The 27,337-nt window shown below is 40.8% G+C and overlaps 1 protein-coding gene across 8 annotated transcripts in view; it reads right to left on the reverse strand.

The window, feature by feature from the left end:
* Window positions 1–319: 319 nt before the first annotated feature.
* trim2a (tripartite motif containing 2a) overlaps window positions 320–27,337 on the reverse strand; it is a 39,826-nt gene continuing 12,808 nt past the window's right edge. For 2 of the 8 annotated variants that reach the window (XM_036000945.1, XM_031302280.2), the window contains 11 exons: window positions 13,448–13,626; window positions 9,731–9,968; window positions 8,751–8,902; window positions 8,378–8,558; window positions 6,078–6,801; window positions 4,949–5,052; window positions 3,670–3,837; window positions 2,207–2,387; window positions 1,712–1,782; window positions 925–1,065; window positions 320–758 (listed from right to left, as the gene is read on the reverse strand). In XM_036000945.1, the coding sequence (XP_035856838.1) occupies window positions 606–758; window positions 925–1,065; window positions 1,712–1,782; window positions 2,207–2,387; window positions 3,670–3,837; window positions 4,949–5,052; window positions 6,078–6,801; window positions 8,378–8,558; window positions 8,751–8,902; window positions 9,731–9,968; window positions 13,448–13,581 (2,247 nt within the window). In that variant the 5' untranslated portion in view covers window positions 13,582–13,626 and the 3' untranslated portion in view covers window positions 320–605. The other 6 variants (XM_031302281.2, XM_036000947.1, XM_036000946.1 and 3 more) reach the window with 6 other exon arrangements.

Here is a 27,337-nt window from a genome sequence, read left to right on the forward strand (position 1 = left end):
CAGCCGAGAGATATATCCATCAGGCAAGTGTTATTTAAATATACTTCTGGTGTAGTTACAAACTTTCTAATGCCTCGTTTTATAAGTACAGAAACTATTTGTACTACTGTAGAAGTTTGGTATCATTCCGGGTATTATTAGCGGGGTAATTTACGAGATACAAACGTGGATCCATTAGCGCCTGCACTAAGCTAACCAGCTGATAACGCTAACTCAACCAACGTTATAATAAGGGAAAAAAGCTTATGGGGGGTTGTTTGGCTCGAGGTCAAGGTGCAAAGCAGCCTAGGGTGAAATTACTCCGAACCATCACTTTAAGATGGAATGTGAACAAGGTTATGAAGGACCCCTAAAAGCACCAATCAGCAGCAGCCTGTCCAGTCCGTGAATATCATAGATCCTCTCACTTCATTCAAACCACAAGTCATTCTCTCTGTAGTTTCTTCAGCTTAGGAGGTCAGACAGGATGTCACAGTCACACAGATGGCACGACGACAGCATGATTCAAGGATGAATGGGTGAGTGCAAATCTGCCAACTAATGAGTGCATGTGTGTGAGGTGTGTGTATATACACTGTACAGTTTTGTGCGTTGAGAGATAAGGGCTACTGCAGGTAGCGGTAGACTTTGAAGCAGTGGTTGCCAGAATCTGCAACCACAACATGTCCGTCAGAGGTGAGAGCCAGTCCCTGCGGGCCGTACAGCGGGTCTGCTGATGTGTTGATGTAGGACAGGAACGAACCGCTGCCATCAAACACCTGAGATACAGATTTAATTTCATTCATTTATTGCGGTAAAGCCCCAATAAATAATCTTAAAAAAAAAAAAGAACACCAAATAATTGACATATACTGAGATCCTGTCTAAATTTTAAATGCAGCAGGGGTAAAAGTCTGCTTCCGCTTGTATTTTTGTTTAACTGACCTGTATCCTGCTGTTGCCCCAGTCTGCTACTATGATGTTTCCATTGACATCCACTGCCACTCCAGTGGGGGCGTTGAACTGGCCGTTGCCCTCGCCGTTAGAACCAAACTTCAGCAAGAATTCTCCCTCTGTGTTGAACACCTACAATTTTTTTTAAGGGGGTAACAGCATGGAGACAATAATCTTACCAGTGAGCCATTGCTTGCCAACACAGTTATCAATATACTAAATGCATCAACTAAAGAACAGTTTAGAAGGGAAAAGACTTTTCAATAGAGGAGAAAAAGTCTAAAAAGTCAGTGGTGTAGTCTACGTGATACGCAGGTTTACGCAGTATACCAACTAAGAAAGCTCCAGGATTTCCATATACCCACTTAAAAATGCCCAATGACATGCAACAACATACTTTCCATTATATTTTTGATATATTTTGAATTGTCATCTGTGTTTTTCTTCTTCGCATAGGCTAAATAAAAGTATTTCCACCGTAAATTGGTGCATAAAAGTGTATCCGAATACAGGAAATTAAGTCGTTGCTCAAAACTTCCTTGGGGGAGGACACTCAGACCCCCCCACTATGATATGCCCAAAAAAAGGCAGATTCTGGCCAATATACAGTACAGTATACCCACTACAATACATTAGATTACACCACTGTAAAAAGTATATCATACAAAAAAACAAGTCATCATTTCTAGTACTAAAATCTGGACTAGTCATCATTATTTTATAATATTAGACTTTGTACATGTGTAATACACTTCCACCAGTCTGATATTGCACCTACCTTGACTGAGTGGTTGTGGAAATCTGTCACAATGATTTCATTGTTGTTGTTGACAGCAGCAAAGTGAGGCCCTTAAGGAAACAGACAACAAAGTCTCAGATATGTGCCGTTTAATCAAAATCAAACACATTCGGTTTAGAAAACAACCTCATGACAAATGTTTTTTTTTTTGAGGACATGCAAATGAATAAATAGCCAAATGAATTTAATGACAAAACAAGATTGTTCAAACTTATAATACCATGATCTGTGGTGCTACACGCTGTTTTGGGGACAGTTGAGTAAATAATGTAATGACCATTTAGGGCTATCCTATGTTTTTTTTAACTGATATCCGTGAGAAATTATGAAATCTATTTATTAAAAAAAAAAAAAACTCCAAAGTCAAAAGGATGATGGGATCTTTATGGTTCCTGGTTTGACATTCGTCTTCATTCCACATGCAGGTGTGAGCTGGTTGGAGAAAGACTGTAAGGGGGGCAGTGCACATATTACCATTGAGTGTACCTGCAAACTGCCTGTCACCGTTGCCACGGTTCCCGAACTTGGTGACCAGCTTGCCGTTGATCTGAAAGATAAAGACGCAGCAGGCCTTGTTGTCGACCACGATGATGTGGCCGTTCCTGTCCACCGACACGCCTTTAGGGCCCATCAGCTTCCCCGAGCCAATCTTGTTCTGGAGAAGTCGCGGATTTGACATTTCTGTTAGAAGTTTCTAATCACATAGTTCATGATAGTGAACTTCAGGGAGTATGGTCAAAGTAAATGTATATGTATGTTAACACCAGTTTGTTTCACATATAGTTAGAGTGAGTGTTTGTCTGGCATAAAGCCTGATCTATGCTTCTGCGTTAAATCTATGCCGTAGCTACGTACATAGGTACGCGGAGACACGGACCCTACGCCGGACCCTACGCCGGACCCTACGCCGTAGTCTGACTGCACCTCTCGAAAAATGTAACTACACGTCGTGGCAACGCACATCGCTCGGCCATTGCTTGGTAGCGTTGCATTTCCCCCGACTCTACAGATTTCCCACCGTGGTCAGAAAGCACAGGGGAGACACTTTGTTTCTCTCACTATGACTCTAGAGTCGGCACTCGCTCCGTCACTCTCTCACTCGCTCAACCACACACTCCCCACACACACATGGCGGCCCTGCTATTCTCCTAAAGAGATCGACGCACACACCAACGCACAAGTATAAACTTCAGGCTACTTACATAGGCTACGGCGAAAGCTCTGCGTGGAGCCTCCGCTGAACCATAAATCACGCTTTATGCAAAACTGTTTTGACAGGCTGCAAAATTAACCATCCCACACACTACAGATGGACAGTGGTTGAGAGAAGGGCTGCATTCAGTGAATAAACCACAGGCTGACCTAAATGGAACATGGCAGTATTTTACATTTTGCTATTACAGCCCTGCTGTAACTATAAGTAGGAAAATAATACAAGTTCTATCAAACTATCCAATGCACAAGGCTAGAAGTGCTGAAGAAGAACTTCAATGTAAAATCTGCACTGTTTGATTCAGTATTAACATTTCTGAAATAGACTCAAAAGGGAAGTGAAAATCTGTACCTGTGCATCTCTGTAAACCTCTAGAAATTGGCGAATGAGCTGTGAAAATTGCAAATGACTAACAGATGTTAATCGGAGTGTAACATCTACAATAAAGCACCTGTTTTTCTATTTGTACCATTGAAAAAGTGTAATTGCAAAGAGTCCATCATTGTAAAGGTAGAGGGGGGTTTGAAGGGACAATATACAGTAACATTTGATTCCAGTATTTATGGCAGCAACATCTGTGGTAATATCCCGGCCATTATTGTGCTCCCTTTGGCAAAACACTAATATGGCGGTGAGGGGTGCACAGTTAAGATCAAACGTAGGTCATTTGCTCTTTTAACAGTCTTAGTATCAAATAAAGATCAAACATTAAATCATGACTTACCTTAAACTTGCCTTCACTTGAAAAGATGCTGACCCATTTGTTGTCGTAGTCTGCAATGATGATGTCACCATTTGGGTGGATGGCAACTCCCGTCGGCCGCTGCAGTTGACCCGGAGTCCTGCCCCGCACGCCAAAACGACTTTTAAACTGGCCCTCATTGGAGAAAATCTGCAAAACACATTTATCATATCTTTCACATCTGGCAACTCGGGTTTTAAAAAGTTGGCAGTTGACAACAACACACAGACCAAAACAAAAACAGACATTGCGCACCACAATGGAAATGTCAAAGGACAACATACTGGCGTTAGCATTGTTTTCAGAGAAGGTAGTATTTCAACTTAGCATGTTTCCTTAATATCTCATTTTTTGATTTAATACAGTAACTGACAGTAAGGTCCCATCAGTTCGTACAGAGCTTGGCAAAAAGGCTTTCTCTTTTTCTGCCCCCTCAAACTGGAATACACTGCAGCAGGATCTAAAACTGTCCAGCTTGATTCCACTAGGGGATTTTAAACTCATTTTAAGGGTACTGGAAAAAACATTGCCAGACCTTCCTTCACACACTGCCGAGCTGCGGAGGAAGGTCTGGCTAGTCCACACAGCATTCCGGGATGGGAGAGAAACGTGCTCTGGTTTATTGGCATTCTTTAAACCAATCACAATCGTCTTGGGCGGTGCTAAGCGCTGCAGGGAGCCCCGGTGCCTCCAGAAAATAGCCTCGGGAAGGAACTTGTTTTGGTGGAACGTGTACAGAAAACTCAGATTGGACAGATAGTCTAGCTAGCTGTCTGGATTTACCCTGTAGAGATCTGAGGAGCAGTTAACCATAGTCCTCAGAAATCCACCGGGGTTTAAAATTCCAACACAAAGAAACGGATCCGGTCGAAAAGGACATATGCCTGAATTTCCGGCGGCAACGGGGCAATCCCAGAAGTGGAAGGTCGTGGATATAGACTAGTCGGTAACTGATGTTGTGTATTGTCCCTAACAAGTCTCTCTTGAGAATAAGACCCTGTGTCTCAATGAGATTACCTGTATAAATAAAGGTTAAATCAAATCAAATAAAACTATATTACATATTGCTCCTTTAAAATTAAAATAATAACAGAGAACTTAAATGCATCATTTGGGTTTTCAAAGTGCATAGGCAGCACTGTTCAAGGTAACTGAACAATGAGAAGTTACAGTGCTCCACCAACGACCTCTCCCCACACCCCGTAACATACTGCTCTATCTGGCTGAGGGCAGCATCTTCAGCACAGGAAGTTGTTTTCACCTGAACACACTGGTTGTTGCTGTCTGCTATCAGCACCTTTCCCAGAGTTGAGGCAGCCACTCCTTGCAGATTGGTGAACTCCCCTTTGTTTCTTCCTTTTGTACCTGAAAAAAACATGAAATACTTTAGTAGACTTATGGTAAATAAAAGCCTCATACTTTATATGGATTACAAACTAAAATATTTTCATGAACTGAATCAGGGTAGAATGAATTGGTGCATAGACCTGTTTATATTGGCATTTAGGGGAGACTGTATGTATGCATTTATTTAAATTGCTGGATATCTCTTTTGACACTATCTGTATAAGCTGTTCAAACCTGTCTGTGGTCAATCTATTGGTCATGTAAATGACAAACTTAAAAATAAAATTGTTCACTTCATTCGTTCATTCATCAGACTGAAAATGTGACTTGTTGGTTTAGAACTTAAAGTCAAGCTTATATTTTAAAATGTAGTTTTATCACATTATCAAGTTTATCATGTAAAGAGGGGACACTTTGCAATTCAAGAGAATACTGGCTCCCTTTTGGCACTAGCATCTTTTAGTTAGTTAGTACTGTAATAACAATAAACTAAATCTGGCTTGCATTGAGTCTGTTAATGTCAAACTTGTACTGTAAAGGCTATGAAAAACATGTATTTATCACTGAAATATTGTATAGTGTAAAACTGCAACAAATTATTATTTGTATCACCAAGTAATATTTCAATTATTTTTACGAATGATTTCTGAAATCTGCAAAACAGCCGAAAATGGTGGAAAAGATTACGTCTTCAAATTGCTCATTTTGTCTGACCAAGAGTCCAAAACCCAAAGATATTCAATTTACAATGATATAAAACAGAGAAAGGCAGCCAATCTTCCAATTTGAGAAGCTAGAATAAGAAAATGTTTGGCATTTTTCCTTGACTAATGACTTAAATGAATAATGAATTGTCAAAACAAGTTATTCATTAATATTTTGACTTTACTTTTGGCACTGATAAAGTGAAAACAAGATTAGTAAGTTTGGCAAACATGTTTGATGTCATGTTTTTAAAAAAAGATTTTAGACATATTTGAGTGCATATTTGGCGTTAAGCGCAGCTAGGCTGCTGGTCTGCTGGCCTGCTACAGCGTTCTTACCGATTCTGAAGATAAGGTCGTCCTCGATGGGGTTCTCCTTCCTCCTCCCTGTGCTGTACATACTGGCCGGCCTCTTGATAGCCTTCTGTTTGATGTGACCACTGCTCGGAGACTTCAGCCTCTTCTTGATGCTGTCTGAACTTGCCGACACATCTATGGATTTGGTGGTCTTTATCTTAAAGGGGCTTCCTTTGATATGTTGGTCATATAAACGCAGCGATAAATTAAAAGTCCCCTCTTTAGGAGCTGCGAACAGGTACTCGTAAGTGCCGTTCTTGTTGTCCAGTATCTCCCCTTCACCTTTGCTACCATCAGGTGAGGACATTTCAGCAGTGATGACTGCGTTGCCCATCTTACACAGCTCTCCATCTTTGTCTTTAGTGGTTATGGTGATGGAAGTGGGGACACCCACCACACAGTGGCGTAACCCTTCGCCTGTCGCCACAGTCTCAGAGGCCACCGCGTTAGTGGTTACAATGGTGCCCAGGTTGTGGATGGATTTCTTTAGTCCCTCTGTCTCGACGATGAAGTCCAGCTGGTCGTTCTCTCCGGGCTGCAGAGGAAGCTCCTGGCTGGCCAGCTCAATGAGACGCTCGCTCATCTGCTTCTTCACCAGCAGCACCTCGGCCTCGGTGCCGTGGCTCAGGGCCTGCTCTGTGAAGTTACAGCTGCTGTTGATGCCATCCTGGCCCTGCAGCAGGGTATCCAGCTGGGCTTGAAGCACCTAGTACACACACCAGGGGGCAGCAGAATAACATTGCGGTTAGAGAGACTGTCCTTCCACATGGACCAAATAAGTGCAGTAAAAGCAGACAGATCCAGTATGGAGGGCAAGTGAAATCAGAATTCCCCTATGAGATCAACAACTGTATAAAAATAAAGCTTACCGCATGACTTGTCACCATTAAAGGGGTGGGTTCTTAGCTCATTTGGGGCATGTTGGCATAAACATACCTTCTTGTGATTCTAAAACTTACAGCTTTTAGACATACGCAGTGACTTACAATGAAAACAGATGCATATCTGTTTTCGCCATCCTGTGTTGACTTGCAGAGATTTGTCCATGACATTACTGTTACTGGTATAGTTTACCTATGCATCAAGTAACACATTATCTTATGATCCATTAAACACATACGCTCAATGAATTGCTAATTTCTTAATGCTGAACAAAAGGAATTAATGATACATGCTGCAGTAATTCATGCATTAAATCGTCACGAGTCATGCATTACTTAAGGATGTTTTTTGTAACATAATAAAGTGCTGTTCATTTTAGCTAATCATAAGCTAACACACGTCACATTAAGATGATGAAATCTATCAGTATGCTATACTTTGCGTGGTATAAAAAGAAGCGCTAATGCAGTTTAAGCAGATTTCCACTGTTCCTTGTTATTAATGGGACATCACCACACTCATTAAAGTAGACAGACTCACCCGCATCTGACCATCACCCTCCTCTTCTTCTCCAACAAGAGAGGCCATTAAGCCATTTATCCCTGGAGTCAAATGTTTCCCCCTCTACTATCTCTACTTTCTCTTCATACCAATTCACACTCTGGAGCTCTGAAAACTAACGTACATACTATAAGAATAGAGATTAAGCTTCAGACGAAGAGGATAAAGTGTTGCATGAAGAGCAGAGCTGTACGGTGTTCCCTCGCTGCACATGACACACCCAAAGTGTGCACATACAGTACACTGGCTCCATCTAGCTACCAGCAACAACACAGCTGAAAGTCATATATCTGACTTTCCCCTGGGCTCCAGTGTTTTGACTGCACACCACCCAGTGACTTGTAAATCATTAGCAAATCATGTGAGCTCCCTGAGGGGCCGGTGGCAGGCTACTAACCAGACTCGGGTGAATGGTTGTCTGGATTGGGGTGGTGTCCCAGCTCCCTGGCCCCCCTCTTTCTGCCTGTTAATCGCCGATCAGACCAGCTGAGCCCCTGACACAGATCAGCAAAAACAACCTGACGAGTAGCCTGTCATAGGTTTAATGCTTTCCGAAAATAGATCATAATTAGGTCAATGTTCATTTTGTCTTTCTGTATCATTTCATTTTCTTATTCACTCCAAAAACTCATAAGAATAAATCAGAGCCTCCAGTTAATACAGCCCCTTTAAGAGATAATGACCATTACGTACTTTACGCTGATTACTAAAAACTCAAACATCACTTATCTTTATTGTGACGAAGTCTAAACCAAACATCCGAGCACAGAAACACATAAACTACACTCTGCACGCGTCAGCTGAATTAGAGTACTTTGTTTCAGACCGTGTTACTTCACCTTCTGCTTGAGGCCGTAGTTGACCTCCAGCTCCATCAGTAAAACGCTCTTGCGGACATTCAGAGTCTTCTGCAACTCATCAAAGGTAGTATGGATGCCGTCCTCAATGGAGCTCTTTTGATTGGTCAGCTGCTGCAGGATCTCTGACAGCGTCTGCAGGGCTGAGTCGATCTCTGGCAACCTGCGAGTCACAGAGGGACCGGAGGAATGAGGAGACATTTTTAATATAATGACTCAACAGTCACACGACAGAGTGTGCACATAAAAAAAGGAAAAGTGTTGGTTTAATTCGTGCCATCACAGCTGTTATTTCGGAGTAATATGCATACAGTATGTAGTGTAGTATGAAGTCTACATAATGCTGCTGTTGTACCTCTTCTTGACAGCGTCTAACTGGTCCTGTAATGAGGCCTTGTGTTGTTCCACTACGTCTTTAAGAGGCACAGTTGGGTGTTCTCCATGTTCGCCACTCGTACACTCCTGACACATGGCCGTCTCACAAGGCGGACAGTAAAACTCCATGACCTAAGCAACAGGAAAAAGTAGAGATTTGACTTAAATACGGGGTTGAGGCTAAGTACAACATTTTGTAGCCACATTTGCAGCCTGGCTGACGTTGGTGAGTCCACAACTTTTGGTCCAGACGGATTACCATGAACCAGTGGTGGAATGTAACTAAGTGCATTTACTCAAGTACTCTTCTTACGTACAAATTTGAGGTACCTGTACTTTACTTGAGTCTTTTCTTTTCATGCCACTTTCTACTTCTACTCCACTACATGTCAGAGGTAAATATTGTACTTTTTACTCCACTACATTCATCTGACAGCTTTAGTTACTACTTACTTTACAAATTAAGATTTTTGCACACAAACACATGTAGTCAATAAAAGACAATGTTTTATTATAAATTTAACTACACAACAATATATAAGCCTACAAGTACAGCTGAAATAATTAGCTGATTAAACAAATAAGTTTTCAGTTTCTAAAATGTGAGGATTTTTCTGCATTGAGTACTTTTACAATAAAGTATTAAAAGTAAAAGTACTCAATGCAGAAAAATCCTAACATTTTACTTTAGTTTTAAGTAAAATGATGTAAGTATCATCAGGAAAATATATTTTCCTGATGATACTGCATAACTGCATAACTGCAGTGTGAAACCAAGACTTACTGGATCAAATATATACAATGTAACAAAAACATGAACCTTGGTCCGGACTTTTAGGTGTGAAAACGCCCTATGTTAAGGTCTATCTAACTTTTGTGTGAGTGTGAGAGAGAGGAGGTAAAAATGAAAACACAGAAACAGGCAAAGAAACTGACAGTGTGTACGACTCGCTGACTTACGCTGCCTCCATGGTTGGGGCAGGAGAGCAGTTGGCCGGTAGCCACAGTGGCGATGTTGTTGAGAGCGGCGGCCTCCTGGCTGCAGCTGTCGGGCGCCCGCTGCAGCACGTCCATCAGGTTGGTGATGAAGAAGTTATTCTGCAATGCCGCCACACCCTTCTCCGGCAGGATCGAGGTCTGGCGGCACACGGGGCACGACAGTGTGAGGCTGTGAGCCGGGATGTAATTCTGCAGGCACCTGGAGGAGGAGAACAGAAGGGGGGATATTAAAGAGTGGGAGCATCCTGTAAAATGTTATGTCAAAGAAACAGTCTGGAGAAAGGCGTGGGTGGTGTTGTGTGGGATGCATTGAGAAGACATAGGTACTGTATGAAGAGAGCAATGATTTACAGTAGATATGCACACTACAGCAACTTTTTTTTTGTTGATCTTTTTTTAATGAGGAAGTCTCTTTTTTCAAAGAGAGACCTGCTCACAATTGCAGCTCTGCTAAGGTTTAAAGTAACATGTTTACACAACTACCCTTAAATGAAAAAGCATTCAACAAAAACATTTTTAAAAAAAATCTACCTGTTCATTATTGGTTATTTGGCCTAAAGAACACAGGGGGAAATGTTGCCTTTGCTGTCATCTAGTGGTTGGAGTATTTACATGCCAAAAGTGATTTACAGTAGATTACTACAAACTGCGTTACTTATTTAACAGTTTATTATCTACACCTGTACAGTCTGGTACAATCACATACATTAGTTATGCAATAAAGTCAGCTTAGAATGTCCAGTGTGTGACATGTTGACAAGGTGTCAGAGAAGGTGTTGTGTTGGACAGGATTATACAGTTGTGTTCAAAATATTAGCAGTCCAACATCACTAACCTCATAAATCATTTTTTTTTTGGTAGAAGTGATATTTCTACATGGCAAATAATTTACTAGTAAGTGTTGTAGAGTCATAGAAAACCAACAGACCCAACAGTCATGACATGCATGCTGCTCATTCTGTGTAATTGAATCTGTAATTGAAAGGGGCATGTTCAAAATAATAGCAGTGTTGTGTTCAATTAGTGAGGTGATTGATTCTGTGAAGAAACAGGTGTCTGTTATGGCCCATAGTTAAGGAAGGAAGGAAGCAAATGTTGTGCATGCTGGTTATAGTGCATTTCACACTGAAATACTCAGCAAAATGGGTCGTTCCAGACATTGCTCTGAGGAACAGTGGACTTTGATTAAAAAGTTGATTGGAGAGGGGAAAACATATAAAGAAGTGCAGAAAAGTATAGGCTGCTCAGCCAAAATTATTTCAAATGCCTTGAAATGGCATCCAAAGCCTGAACGACGTGGGAAAAAACGGTCAACTACCATTCGAATGGATCGAAGAATAGCCAAAATGGCAAAGGCTCAACCAATGATCAGCTCCAGGAAAATCAAAGAAGACTTAAAGTTACCTGTGAGTACTGTTACGATCAGATGAAGGCTATGTGAAGCAAAGCTATCAGCTAGAAGCCCCCGTAAAGTCCCATTGCTGAAAAAAAAGACATGTACTGAATAGGTTGAAATTAGCCAAAGGACACATTGACTGGCCAAAGGAGAAATGGGGCAACATTCTGTGGACTGATGAGAGCAAAATTGTTCTTTTTGGGTCTAGGGGCCGCAGACAGTTTGTCCGACGACCCTCATGCACTGAATTCAAGCCACAGTACACTGTGAAGACAGTAAAGCATGGTGGTGCAAAAATCATGTTATGGGGATGTTTCTCATACTGTGGTGTTTGGCCTATTTATCGCATACCAGGGATCATGGATCAGTTTCAATACATCAAAATACTTGAAGAGGTCATGTTGCCTTATGCTGAAGAGGAAATGCCTTTGAAATGGGTCTTTCAACAAGACAATGACCCAAAACACAGCAGTAAGCAAGCAAAGTCTTGGTTCCAGATGAACAAGATGGATGTTATGGAGTGGCCAGCCCAATCCCCAGACCTCAATCCCATAGAAAACTTGTGGGGTGACATCAAAAATGCTGTTTCTGAGGCAAAACCCAGTAATGCAGAGGAATTGTGGAATGTAGTTCAATCGTCCTGGGCTGGAATACCTGTTCACAGGTGCCAGAAGTTGGTCGACTCCATGCAACACAGATGTGAAGCAGTTCTCAGAAATAATGGTTATGCAACTAAATATTAGTGCAGTGATTCAAAGAAAAGCAAACCCTTGAGACATTTTTCAGTTTATACAGTAAATGTTTGAGTTTGTAAAGAAAAATGCAAATACTGCTATTTTTTTAACAGCCTAATATTCCTTTTTCTTCACTTTCTGTAAAGGTATAACAAAAACTTGATCAATTTTGGTCATGTTTTGATTTGGAATTCAATGTGCAGTGTTCCCAATGCATTGATATTATGGAATTAAAAGCAATTCTAAGGATTTTGAGTATTATTCACTTTTTTTTTTTTAAAACACACTGCTATTATTCTGAACACAACTGTATATATATATATATATATATATATATATATATATATATGCTTCCTGATAGAAAAACATCAGGAAAAACACCGCCCAATATAATGTAACACCACCACCACTGTTATAAGCTTCACAGATCTATTGCAGTGCTGTTGTATTGGACTGAAGGATTGCATGGATTATTGTACTTCATAAACTCAATGTAGAGCAACATCACATTATGACCAGTGTATATCACCATATCATCATCTTCATCACGTTCGATGTGGTCAGAAATATAAGAGGATGGGGCGCCTTTGTAGCTCATCTGGTTGAGACTGAGCCCCATGTACCAAGGCTCAGTCCTTACGGCAGCGGCCACAGGTTTGATTCTGACCCATGGCCCTTTGCTGCATATCATCCCCCTCTCTCTCTCCCACTTTCCTGCCTTAATTTGTCCTAAAGGCAATAAAAGGCCAAAAAAAAACTTTCAAAAAATATATATATACAGTAGCCTATATAAGAGGAAGCTTCAGGTGAGTGTAATAATCTATTCTGTCATAGAGGACTTAACGTTATATTACACTATATAAATTCATTTAAATACTCTAGGGTCTCTTTTACAATTATAAATCATAGTTAAATATAGTTGTAGGTATAGCTGCTATCTGGCCGATAAGCTAAATCCAAGCCCAGAACAGAAAAAGATGCACAATGTTTTAAAACTTCAACTTTAACTTCACAACAAATGGGATCTGTTTGGATCTAAATAACTAAAATGTGAGGTATTGTATTCTATTTTCCTCCAACCACTTCAGAAAAGTTCCCTTATACCACAGGCATGCATGTGTGAAATACATACCGTATACCAGAAGAGAAATTGCTGTATTGTTCAATCTGACAGTTTACCGACTCTCCAGAAGCAACCAGAGTATAAGGGACAGACAGGCACAGTTCACAGTTTCTCTTTTGTATCAGAAACAAAGGCTAGTTGTCAGAGAGGATGGCACCAACACACCCAAGCTAACAGCAGAGATGTAAAACAATACTCTCATTAAGAAAAGCACTACACAATTAAGTATAATTGCTGCATCTCCCACTTACTGTCATGCAGCATCTCTTTTTCGCAGAAAACATGCAAATCATACATCTGAATTTGGCCACTTTTTTCACTCCTTTTTTTTTTTACATTTAAACATCAGACACACATATTCCCTGTCCAGTATACATATTTCACAGGATTAAAACATATAATCTCTACTCTAAAGCAACACTCACCTCTCACAAAAGGTGTGTAGGCAGGGCAGTACTTTGGGGTTTTCGTATCGGTCCAGACATATGCTGCAGATCAAGAACTGCTTGTCTATCTGGCGGACCACAGGGCTGGGAATAGTGGAGCCTTCACTGGCCATCCTAAAACTCTGACATAGGAGTCCCTCTTCCTCTTACCCAGCACCCTGCAGAGAGAAACAGAGGGAGGACGAGACAAGTGAGGACAAAGCAAAAAGAAGACAAAGTATGATCAAACGCACAGTGATGACCCATGGAGGAGAGTGGAAATCTGTAGGTGGTAAAGATCAAAGTTTAAAGCAAAATGCCTTCTTCCTTCCATCCTCTCACTGAAGGAGAGGAAATGCCAAATGCACAAACAGAAACACAAATCAGCGGCTGTGGCCACAGGCTTCAAATTGTTGGGTTTTTGTAAATTATAGAGTGTGGTCTAGACCTACTCGATCCCTAGTGTCCTGAGATAACTCCAGTTGTGATTTGACAATATAAATAAAATGTAATTGAACACTCATAAACACAGTAGTATTTAAGTATTTAGATTAGACTGTAAACATCTACTCCAAGACAAAACCAACTTCTAGATGATCTTCCTTTTCCTCAGTTGGATATACTTATTTTTTTCACTTTGTCTTTTCGATATTTTGAAAGAGTTATATATGCTTTTATCTCGACCCGACCTGACTACAGTATTGTCCTTTATGTTGGTGTAAACCAGGCCTCCCTCGCAGTTGGTCCAGAACGCTGCAGCTCGTCTTTTAACAGAACCACGCAGGCGAGAGCACATTTCCCCCATACTGGCCTCCCCGCCCTGGCTCCCTGTATGTTTTAGGGGATTGATTTTATGATTTTATGACTTTATGATTATGATTTACATACAAAATCATTAAATGCGCTAGCTCCAACCTCTCCAACCTTTTACAACCATACGTCCCCCCCATGGTCACTCAGATCAGCTGATCAAGCACTCCTTGTGGTCACAAGATCAAGGCTCAAGGCTTTTAACACACTATGATAGTTGCCTTTCTATACTATTGTCATTTTGTCTTTTAAACTGGTCTTTGTGTTTTATTGTGGGGTTTTTTGTGTTTTGTCATCTCTGATTGTACAGCACTTTGGTCAACTGTTGTTTTTAAATCTGCTTTATTAAAATCATGGATTGGATTTTGCCTACATATAGTTAGTAGAAATTGAAAAGTTATTTCTTGACCTTTGGAAACTAAAAAAAAAAGACCTTGTGGTGTGATTAAACTGCTGTTCCTGGAGCTTCTGATCAAATCACACAATCTTCCTCAGCAGATGGAGTATGTTTGTCATTGTAATGTAGATACGTTTCCATTCCTCTGAGAACTTTAAGGACTTCTAGAGACTTGAAAGTTCAGACTGAAACTACGGCTATGTCCAGTGAGTCCAGAGATGGAGCTCTTCTGACAGAGAATGCAGTAGAACAGTTGTTCCCAACCTTTTTGGCTCATGACCCCCAAAGTGATGTCTGCCTCCACGGTAACCTCTTGTTCCCCATAGACCACCATTATAAAAGAGACGTCTGTAAAACTATTGACAGGACACCTCCAACTGCAAAGAAGGTCAATTATTACTCTATTATGAATTTTGGATGGAGGGCCATTGAGGTTTATATCAAAACTTCCCTAGAGCAGATAAAAGGCCATCTTTGAGTCTGGTATCTAGTTCCTACAATATTGCTGGTTGCTCGCATCCAGTTGCGAGAATTCAAACCAAATTTACAGCTGGATTACAAACCAGGCAAAGCAGGCAACTGCCCCAGGGCATCAAAAACCCCAGAGTCATGTGTCAGCCTGTTTATGGTAACTCATTTAGTTTTACTACAAATTTGCACATTTGTGCCCCGAGGATCTGTATTAGCACCTGTACTGATGAGAAGATGATCAGGTATCTGCCAGATGTGACAGATCCAAATTAAACACAGTTTCTTTGTAGATGATATCATTATTTAATTCAGAGTTTCAGCTGTCAGACGCAGTCATTCACTCATGACTGGCTGTCACAATCATGAGGTATATACAGATTTTAGATTCAGGAGGAACACGTGCATTGGTATTGGATCAGTACTCGATATCAGCAGATACTGTTCAGGTATCAAAATTGGTATTGGGTGAGAAAAAGTCATTGCAAAGTTAACATTGCATTTTTAGTTGTTAAAGGCCTAGAAAGATAAAGCTATTCTACATAAGAGGAAAGTCTGAGAAAATGAACACAGCAGAATTTGTGTTGCTTGGCTCTCGACCCCCACGTTTTTGGGAACCAGCACAGTCGCAAAAAGTCAGAGAGCGGGAGCTTGAATGAGAGTTGCAGCTCTGGTGTTTGTCATAAAAGGCACTTGATAAATATTTGATTATAAAATTGAAAGCAAGGCACTCTGTGTTCAGCACTCATCTGTGAGAGACAGAACACTGAACCTACAGAAAATAAACATGATTCTTCTTAACTGCGGAGAACTTGCTCTCCAGTATCCGAAACATCCGTTTACTGCTTCCTTTACTTTAACGTCGGACTACACTTGAACGTTATCTGGCAGCTAACTCGGACACAGAAAGTGTGTCAGTGCTTTTATTGTCTCTTCACATTCAAGACAGGCACAGAAACAGGCCACTTCTGCTGCTGAGAGGAAACCCTCTGGGAATGTACTTCTTTGTACGGTGTATGTTCTCCCTCTCCTCTTCTTTTTTCTCTTAATCTCTCTCTTATATATCCATGGGCCGGATTAAACAGATTAACAGGGCATCAAATATGGCACGGATTATAAAAGTCAGATTCCTAAATCCTGCAGACAGCCACAACAGATGCAGCTCTGTGCTAACGGTGCACAAGGTTGCAGCAGCCTCACATCACTCCAGTCTTACATAATCAGATCTGCACCAGCTAAGCGGAATAATTCCTGCTGGATTGAGCGGTCATCTAACACGCAGCAGAGGGTATACATGAAAAAGGCAAATATTACTGGAGAAATTCATACTTGATGACTGGAATTTTACCTTTTTGCATATAATGACGTCAAGAGAAAATAGTTATAATTAAAATACAAAACCAGTTATTCTAAAGGTTTGGCTCACAGCATCATTAATGGGAACACTTACTGTGCTGCATCTATAGGCCGATCAACAGGCGTCACCCAATCCCTCCAAACCTGCCTTCATGTCAGCTCTGACATGAAATGATGCGTCCCTCCAGGTAGCAGCAACAAGGCAAACAGAAGACGACAGGATGTGTGTGAGCGACACAGCTCCTCCGTGTGTTTATGGGTGTGCGCACACGTGAGCAAAGTTGAGGAGGGGCGATTTAGCCAGATTGTCTTTCAGTTTTAGCATCATCTCTTCCCCCTCCCTCCTTTACTCTCCCTGACCACTTCCTCTCCTCCCATCACGTGCATTCTTGGCTCAGTCTGTCTCATCCATTCATGTCCCTTCTACCTTCCTCACTCTCTTTCTCTCTGTCTGTCTGAAGTAAATGCTGGCTCACTGCAGTGCAGCGAGCGTGTGCAGCATCAGGAGTATGCAAGCGAGTACTGGCTGACGTATGGTGATCTAACAAATGGAAGAAAAAGAAAAAGGGGTGGCAGTTATGGGTCCCCTTCACAGCCAATAGAGTTAAAGCCAAAGCGATCTTTCTGAGTGTGTGTGTGTGTGTGTGTGTGTGTGTGTGTGTGTGTGTGTGTGTGTGTGTGTGTGTGTGTGTGTGTGTGTGTATGTGTGTAAGGAAGGGGTGAGTCAGCATGCTGCTGACTCACTGTTTATTAGAAAGTCAGAGGCAAAATATTAGAGATGAAATAGATTATTAGATTGTCCTGATTATCAAGTATAAGGTAATAAAAGTATGACAGAAAGGGAATATATGCACATTCCTTAAGATGCGCACACGCACGCGCACGTACACACACACACACACACACACACACTTCTTCATAGTATCTTGACATAAGAATGAGGTGAAACTCATTTCCTTTTTTTCTCAAAAAAGATGAAAAGAAAAAGATGAAGGCCTCTGAGGGCCCATGTGATTTCAGAGGCCTGGGTCTCAATCACTGCATTGCTGTCTGTGTGATAAGATGAACTCTATAAAGCTTTCTACAGTTACTAGAAAAGATCACCTAAAGCCGGCCTATTCAATTGGCAGCCCAGAAGCAATCCCTGAGTGGCCCAGCAGAACCAGATCATTTATATCACATTTTGAATTTGTAATTGAATAAAGCTTTACCTTCAGAAGAGAGTAAACACTGAGCTTCTGAATGAAGCCAGTACTGCATCATGGCTGCACACTGTGTACAAGTGTCGTAGTAGTAGTCAAGACCACCTAAACCAAGACCAAGTCATCACCAAGACCAGAGTGTATCGACATCGAGACAAGACCAAGACCAGACCAGTGCGATAGAGTCCCACACTGCATGACACAAAAAAACGTGGAAAATGCTAACTGTCGGCACTCCTCAAATTGATCTGAAATATCTAAATTTGCATAAAAAATAGCCACAGAAAACAAATTATTCTTCATTCTTCTTCACCTCTTGTATTGCCATAAGTGTATCATGAAAATGCCTTGATAGAATAATCAAAAGGCAGTTGTGGTCATGACCGGTCTTGAAATAAAATCCAGAGTCCTCTTTATCTGGGACCGAGACAAGACCGAGTAAAAATGCGGTCGATTCCCAGACGAGCGCAAGACCTTCAAAAAGTGGAGTTGAGACCAAGACAGATCTGTATGCACATGTGTATGTGGTGAACGTGCCACAGGGAGTAAGAAGAGATGTGTGTGTGTTTAGTCAACAAAATGGCTTTAAGTTTGCACAATTCAACAACCTGTATGCTAATTGTTTTTAGCGTGTTTCCTGACTGGCCCAGAAACAGTCAACCAATCGTAGTAGATCTCAGAATGTCAGGATTAAAAACGGGAGCGTTATCGTCCTGCATAGCTAACTAGCTACTTAGCTGCATTCCTGATAAACAGTGACTGTAAAATGGCTGAGATCAACAAAGCTGTACATCTTATCGTTAGAGCACATACAGAAATAACAACTCTTAAATTTACAGACTTCTTTGATCAATGTGAAAAAAGCAACTGCTTCTGACAACTGCTTTAGCCACAGCTTCTGCGTCAACTGAAAATGACATCATGTGACTGGTTAAGGCTAAATAAAATAACCCTCTCTCCAAAGAAATTGTTTAACACAAATACAAATGTCAGGCTGAATGGATGAATTGAAACTAAATTAAATATGATTATCTGGCTAAATTGTCTCCAATGTTTGCATCAAGTATCTTCATTTAAGAACATTGAAGGCATGTTTACCCTTGGCGGTAAGAATGGGAGTCTATTTAAGAAATTAATGGCTTCTATAGTTGAAGAAAAAATATAACTAAAATTTCCTTTTATTTCTTGGATATGTCTTCAAATAATAACACACATACTTTGAAGTCAAGATCAAGATCTATCTGCTAAGAATCTAATTTTGTCTTGAGGAAAGACTATAATAGTAAAAACACAGTGAGGGGGATTTCTGCTGTTCTTCGGTATTTCTTTCATCAGTAACATGCTGACATTTTATAATAATGGGCATTTTGACCATATTTCCAAAGACTTCTAGTTTCTGAGGCTGGGATTTGTTGCTTGATTTGAATGATCGTTTTATATGCTGAGAAAATGCTGTTTTTCATCTACCAGTGAATAACAAGTTCTCAAATTATTTTGTAGCTTTTCTACCTTTCCATTTTAAAACAAACTCAATTGATCTTGACTGAGCTGTTTCACACATTTCATTATGCCTGGCAGCTTCGAGGCTGTTCCAGTGATCTCATCTCAGCCTCAGCCAAACTCAGTGAGTCAGTCAGAGGAGTGGGACACAGAAAAAGAGAAACTAACCCAACATCACATCATTTGTGTGTGTGTGTGTGTGTGTGTGTGTGTGTGTGTGTGTGTGTGTGTACCATTAACATGCAGCTGCACAATCAACTTGGATTTAGTACTCTAAAGGATAAAGCTGAAAACATAGAGAGGCGGATTATAACATTGTTGGATTGTTGGAACAGGAAAAAAATGTAATATTACCAGCCTTGTGGTTTGAAGGTTCCCCATTTGAACAAAAACATTGCTTCAGGGCGCCCAGATAGCTCAGTTGGTAGAGCGGGTGCCCATATATAGAGGTTTACTCCTCGACACAGCGGGCCCGGGTCGACTCCGACCTGCGGCCCTTTGCTGCATGTCATTCCCCCTCTCTCTGCCCTTTCATGTCTTCAGCTGTCCTGTCAAATAAAGGCCTAAAAATGTCCAAAAAAAGAATAGAAAAAAAAAGAAACATTGCTTCAAATCCCACAGGATGCTCCACAGCTCTACCTTTAATGAGTGTTTACAGAGGCTGCCTTCAATTTGGATAATGCAAACTTTGTTCCTACACTCACATCCTCACAGCCATAAAGCTTCCATGACACCTTTTCATCACTTTGTTTCTGATTTGTTAAAGGCACAGTCTGCAATCTGAACATAAAGTAAAGAGTCAACCACTAGAAACCAAAACACAAAACATACAGAAACACAAACTGCTGATTCAGTGCTTCATTGATTCAGTTCACTGCTGCTTCACTTGTGTATATAAATGTACTTAAACAAGACTAAGAGCCATAGCCGCTCTGTGAGGCACAGTGGTGCTTTGAGCTAAATGCTAATGTCAGCATACAAACAATCACAATATTGCAAGTATAATGTTAAAGCGTAACTCTCGCCAAAATGCAACCTAGGGTCTTTTTGTGAATGTACCTGAGTCAAACATTCGTTTAAAAGCATATTTAGGACGGAATCGCCACTTTTAAGATTTACCGTATTCTCGTTTTTCGGTCAAATGGCCTTTTGAATGAGAGAGCTAGGGGCCAGCAGGACCCATTACATCACTGGAAGGCCTGTATGAAAATAACAAAGTAAAGACACTAATAGCTCAGGGGCACAAACACATTAACACACACTGAAGAGTCAACACTTTACTTAACCTGTTTGTGTTGCTTCGCTGTTCACACCCACATCCCCATAAAGCAAAAACAGCATTTCCAACTGACTTAGTCGCTGTAATAAAACAACAACAGCTCTCTCAACTCATCCTCCAACAAAGAAAACACAACTTTGACCAACAATTAACTTTAAATGATGTACGTAGACAGTCTAGGGCAAGCTGTAATTTTGAAACCAGGTCATTTTCACTCACCAGTATGAAGAGGAAACCGTTATCAAACTGTACTTTTAGGTTTATTCGAGGTTTGGATTGACATAGTGGCTGCGGTGGCTTGAATGTTACTCTGGGTCTCCCTCTGGTGTCCATCCCACCGCTCTTTCCAAAGCACTGACCTCAGCTGTTTTTACCATCTCTCTGTTTCTAGACACAGTGACACACATAATGCCATGTCACCCTGCACAATAATGACCTTGCACAGTCAGAAGACCGCTTTCAAAATGTATACAGCCAAAGACAAACAGGTGGATCTGTCACATGTTGCACGTCATGTTCATTCAGATAATGAGGGATTTCTGTTTGGCAGTGGTGGAAGAAGTATTCAAATCCTTTACTTAAGTAAAAGTACTAATACCACACTGTAATAATACTCTGTTAAAAGTAAAGCCATGCATTGGAAATGTTATTATCAGTAAAATGTACTTAAAGTAAAAAAGTACTCAATGCAGAAAAATCCTCACATTTTAGAAAGTGGAAACGATTTAAACAGTTCTGTGTTAATCGGCTAATCATTTCAGCCGTACTTGTAGGCCTATATATTTGTACTTAAGTACAGTACTTGAGTAAATGTAGTAGTTACATTCCACCACTGCTGTTTGGTAGCACTTATGGAAATCCGATTGTCTCACTTTGCCTGAACATTATTGAAAGTGAGACTCAGTAGTTTGTCAGGTCAGAAGTCCAAGAGTCCAGTCACATGCAGGTTCACTGCTGTGCTACCATGTTGTAGCCTGGATATCCAGACCCAGAGTGACTCACTGAGCAAATTCAAATTGTGCTCTCGCGAGAACTCTGGATTTCCAGGGTAACCATGTCGAGAGAGTCACGTCACACATGACGTTTATTCCTGCTCTTTTCATGCACAGCCACTTTATTTTCCATCAGCAATTTAAACTTGAGATTGTATTGTCGTGCAAGTGTTTTTTGATTATTTTGATTGCACTTTATACATTGATATGTTCCTCACACCTTAACAGGGTGAGTCATATTTGTCATCTGAAGGTAAAACTATCTTAAAACTCTTAAAGAAAGAACTGTTTTTGGGATTGAAGAGCTTGTGCAAATTCAAATAGGCTACAACGTTTGTTATGTTGCTGCTATCTACATAACCACAATAAAAGAGTTAAAAAGACACTGCACTGAATCGTTTTCACATTCAAGTTAGATGAGAAAATCCATAGCGCTCAAATGTCTGCACTAAATACCGAGCTAGAACATATATCTCTTTTATTTAATCCGTAAACAAACAGTAATGTAAGACTCAGAGTCAAAGCACCAATGCTTAGCTTAGCGTTTTGGCATGCTAATGCTAATTAGCACAATACACAAACTACAGCTACCATTACCCTAATGGTATTTGGTCATAAACAAAAGATTTGGACAATTGGGAGTTTTGACTTGATGGTGGCACCAAAGGAAAAGTTAAGGGATCACCAAAATTATTTTAAAAAACATCCTGAGGGGAACCTGAATGTGTGTACCAAATGTCCTTTACAATCCTTTAAAACCACAAACATGAACCTCAGGATGGGAAAGTCAGAGGATCACCAAAGTCACTAAGATTTATCCCCTGGGGACCATGAATGTCTGTATAAAATTTCATCTCAATCCATCCAGTAGGTGTTGGCATATTTCAGTGTGGAGGACTAACCAACAGACTGACATTGCCATAGGGCCGTGTTGCTTTCATAGCTAAAAACTACAATGTGTGGTTTCAGGGGAGGTTGCATGCCGTTGCCTCCTGCTTCCAGTCGTTATCCTAAGCTAGGCTAACTGCATCTCCCATACTTAACGCACAAACATGAGAGTGCTTTCAATCTTCTTCTCATCTAACTGTCTGATCACATCTTACATGCTTCAGAGAAAAAAGGCTGTTCTCTGAATGAAGGATGTAAATGGGTCACTTGCTGTATATCTACCAACTGTGCATTCTGGGAACACAATATAAGACTATAGTGAAAAAAGTTACCTTCTAAACCTTATCAGGTTACTTTTTTAGTTAGGCAACAGTTCTGAATGGCTGAATGCTACACCGACTGTGTTGACTCTACAGACTCAAAACACACTATATCATCATAATAACTGATGTTTATGTGGGAGCTGACAGTTACAGTCTGTTTGTTGTCAGCATGTATTGTACTTTAAATCCTCTCAGCACCAGATGGTCTGTCAATAAGGCTTATGTCTGTGGTGACCCTGGTAATCGCACCATTTCATCAACACTAGTTTCACAACAGAATACTTAAATTCTAAGACTACCATACTTCAGCTGCTGTCATGATTTAGCAGCAGCTGCAGGGAGCTGTTGGAAAAAAAAATTAAACCACACCTTTATATAGTGCAGTGTGCTGTATACTGTATGTAGTGCTTTCGAGCTTTCAGTGGAATCAGGGGCTTTAAATGCCTTCAATGCTGGAGAGGGTGACATAACCCTCTCCTCTGAATTAAAAGAACTCTCTCATGCTAATCTAAAGCAACCACTGGAGACAGGATAATGAGAGATTACAGCGGCAGAGCACGCCTTTAGCCTGAACATCCCCTCTTTAATTTAGTTTAATTTCACATTATCCCTCCTCCCCGGTTTGAAAAGTCTCAACGAACAGCAGCATCTTTGAAAACCACAGATGAAAGTCTACTTGTCAATCGGGGGGTATCGATAGCGATACATGAACACTATTTTTGCAAATTAAAGCAAACTTTGTTGAGTGCTAATCCTATTGAAGAACTGAATTCTCTACCATTCTTTAATGTTTCCTGGGTCAAATTGACATGTTTCAGAGAAAAAGGGCTGCACTAAGGGCTGCAGGAAATAGAGAAATAATGTAACTGCGTCACTGGGCTATATATCTGCCAAACGTGCATTCTGGTGACACAAGATAAGACAATGCCCCTGTCTGGGTGTCTGTGTGTGTTAGCACATGTATGCTAACTACTGACCTCTAATTAAGGCCTACAGATGTGCTAGCATAGTGCCATTGGAAACTGTCCATGCTGCACATCTGTCAACTAGAATTCAATGAAGCTAAAAAACTGACTCAACGCCCAGACAAAATGCACCATAAATGGTTTTTAATTTAGTTGATCTTTAATCCTGCATCACACTTGTCAACACAGAGTCATACTAACGCTTGTTTAAAAATCCATTAAGAGTTTGGAGTAGACAAATGAAATTGTAATGATAAATTGTTATAATCTGCCTACCAGCACCTCTTAAATTCACTAACTCCATCCATCCATCCATCCATCCGCATAGTTTCAAATTTCCTTCCTTTTGTGTTTAGCTAGGAACTACATAACACTTTGCACATTGCCTTTAGCGTTAGCAGTCTTTTAGCCTGGCGGTGCCTTAAATGAGAAGAAAAGTGATGCATCATGTTTGTTGTCAGAGTTCTGTTGTCATTAAAGTGGACCAAGTTCCAGTGGAAAAAGCTGTCGCTGTGCTTTTTACTTACATGTATACCTCCATCCTGAAATGTTGTAATGCAGTAAACAGTAAAAGAGTTACCAGTGTTAAATATGATGACTGCGTCAAATATTTTAAGCCTAGACAGCTTAATGATGCAGCTATAGACGTCATATTTCATCTCATCAGCTGATACACAGCCTGCATTTTTCATTGTTGTTTATTCTCTCAGGATGTCATCCTGCAGCTTCTCCCACACTGATAAATAACACTTACAAACACTTTTGGTTATACTGTATGTAATGGATCAAAGTGCTTTTTAACCACATCAAGTGTGGTATATACAACACATATGTGTTAAAGTGCTCATATTATGCTTTTTCCCTTTCCTTTATTGTGTTATATATCTTTTTTGTGCATGTTATAGGTTTACAAAGTGAAAAAGTGAAAAGTCCACCCCAAAGGGACTTACCATCTCCAACAGAAAACACTGTTCACAAACTGCTCCAAACAGCTCTATTGTAGTCCAGCCTTTACTTCTGTGACGAACGTGCGTCACTTTGTAACACACCTTATAATGCTCGCCTAGCTGCTAGAATGGCACTCCATCATACTCTGCAACTGACTATCTAGTAGTCCTTACCTAGCTACTGAGCATGTGCGACTCCCAACAAAGATGGAATAGAAGTGAGAGGTCTCACTCTGTAGCTAAAACAGAGAGCTCAACACACAGGGTGAAAAGAGGAGCTGCAGCAATGTGTAGTGTTTTTTGAAAATTAAACCATGTAAACCTATTCTGATATAACCTCTAAATACAATTATGAACCTGAAAATGAGCATAATATGAGCACTTTAAGGAAAAGGAACAGCACAACTCATTTCACATATGTGAAGAACATTCGGGAGACCATGATGAACTACACAGGAGCATTTAATGAACACTCAATTGAGGAGACAATTAAGCAAGCAGTACAGTATAACCACAATGTGTTATTGTGCAGTGCAGTGTTTCTGGAAATTCCACCACAATATGTTGTACATTGTGAAGCCCTTGGAGACAAACTTTATTATAATAAGATTGACTTGAGTTTTTCATGTTAACACATGTACAGTGCACCTTCTTGGTTTCAAGACAGACCAGCTGAGGCCACTGAGCCTGACAAACAGGAACAAGGAAATGAGAATAGGGCAAATATTTTCTTGCAAGCATACAGTGCAGTATACACCTGCATGGAAAAGCCACTTAAAGCACATCTGCTCTAAGTAAACACTATGTAAAGTTCACTACAGCATGTGAACACCTGAAACCATGTGAGCTAACCTGTATTTCTAGTATTAGCTCCATCTTTTAATAATAATCTTTTCCAGCTACAGAAGCCAAACAGACTGACATACAAGCAATTCATCAACTGTCTGCATAACTTTCCCAAAACAACATTGGTACAGTCCCCCCCCCCTTTTCCTTTAATCACAAATCTTTGCTTTTACTCTTTCCTCATGTCATTTTTCCATCTATTGCTCACTCTTTCCAAACCTCCTCTCCATCTTTAAACCCCAAACATCCCACTTACTTCAACTCCATGGTCGCTCTCCTTTCTTCCTCTCTTCTCTGGGGTGAAAACAAACGCTGCTCTCTGTCACCTAAACCTTCATCTCTAATATATACTGTAGTGTGCGCAGTGGGCAGAGAGGGGAGGGCATGTGAGAGGCCTGAGCTGTTACAATAATCCAAACAGACTGACCGGGAGCCACTGGGTAAGCGCAGACCGAGGGGGAGGGCCAGCCGGTGGTGTAGAGGGAAAGAACGGACCAATCAGAGGGTTTAATGAGGCTGGAGGAGGCGGGGCTTAAAGCTTGTGCCGCTCTTTAACCCCAGTGAGCGCAGAGTCCCAGAGGCGTGACCAGCATGGAGGAGAAACTGATAAGGAGTAACGGAGGACCTGACAGCAAGAGAAGAGGAAGGGAAACCAAGCTGTCCAACAGGAGACTAATTATTTGTCCAAGAACTGACCCTAGTACAATAAACAAAGCATGTATTACATGGTTAATGCTGTTTTGTCTTTTTTTGTAATAAAATAAAGAAAAATTGAACCCTGATGTCATGCGCACAATTTTATCTTAATTTCCAAGAAAGGCCCCAAGTACACGTCATCTTTTCTCTGTAGCAAGCTGCAAGGAGATAAGCCCAACTTCAATGTCAAATCTTAAACACATATGTCCCTAAAGAACTGAATATTTGCATAATCTACTGCAGACTGTAAAACAAATAGTTTTAACATTGCCAGTCTTGAGAGTTGAGGTTGACGTGAGAATTCAAGCGTAACAGCTGGCCAAAGTCACAGTAATTGAAACAAGATGGTCCACAAATTAAAAGCCACAATAACCATAACCATAATCCTCCTCCATACACAGAACGTGATAGTTTAGTGTGTGAGTGAAAGTGCAGTTATTCACCAGCTGAACAAGCGTGTTACTATCTGTCCTGTTTGCCTCGAGGGACTCGGCGCACTGAAGCAAAGCCAGTAAACAAGACGGAGATGATGCAACAGAACCAAAGACTACAACTCAACAGAGAGACAAGAGGAAAAAGAGGACTACTTTATCCACAAATCACTTGAATAAACCAATACAATACTCTCTTTCTTATCACTCTGAGAAATATAAACATGTTTTTTACTACTAGCAGTGTGTCTCTATGGATGGAAATGTCGGTCGGTCAGTCCAACCACAAGCAAATGTTAGCATGCTAAACATCATCTGCTTTAAATCAACCATTGCCATGCGAGCATGTTAGCTTGCTGACGTTAGCTTGCTGGTGTTATGCCTATGTATAACCTCACCGAGCCTCCAGCATGGCTGCAGACTCCTGGTCTTGTTTTAATTTAAAGCTACATTGTGTAAGAACTTCTCCCATCTAGCGGTGAAATTGTATATGACAACCAACTGAATATTACTTTTTAGCCCCTCCCATTCCGATCGCGTTTTAACTCCTACGGTGGCCGAACCCGAAATTAGCTCTTAGTATCTCCATCGTTTACACGCAGCTGTTCTAGCCACTCCAATATTAACTTTGGTCTTGTTGCTTTGCCTGTCACGTTGTCGTTTTAATTCTCTTAATTCTCTTTTTCGCTTCCCTGGCGAGTAATCTCCCGGCTGGCATTCCTCACGGTGCCACTAGGTGTAAGAGGGCAAATGCGGAGGTATGTCCCTCCTTGGCTAATGTATTTTAAAG

Source organism: Sander lucioperca, chromosome 4, assembly GCF_008315115.2.
Source record: "Sander lucioperca isolate FBNREF2018 chromosome 4, SLUC_FBN_1.2, whole genome shotgun sequence".
Classification (NCBI taxonomy): domain Eukaryota; kingdom Metazoa; phylum Chordata; class Actinopteri; order Perciformes; family Percidae; genus Sander; species Sander lucioperca.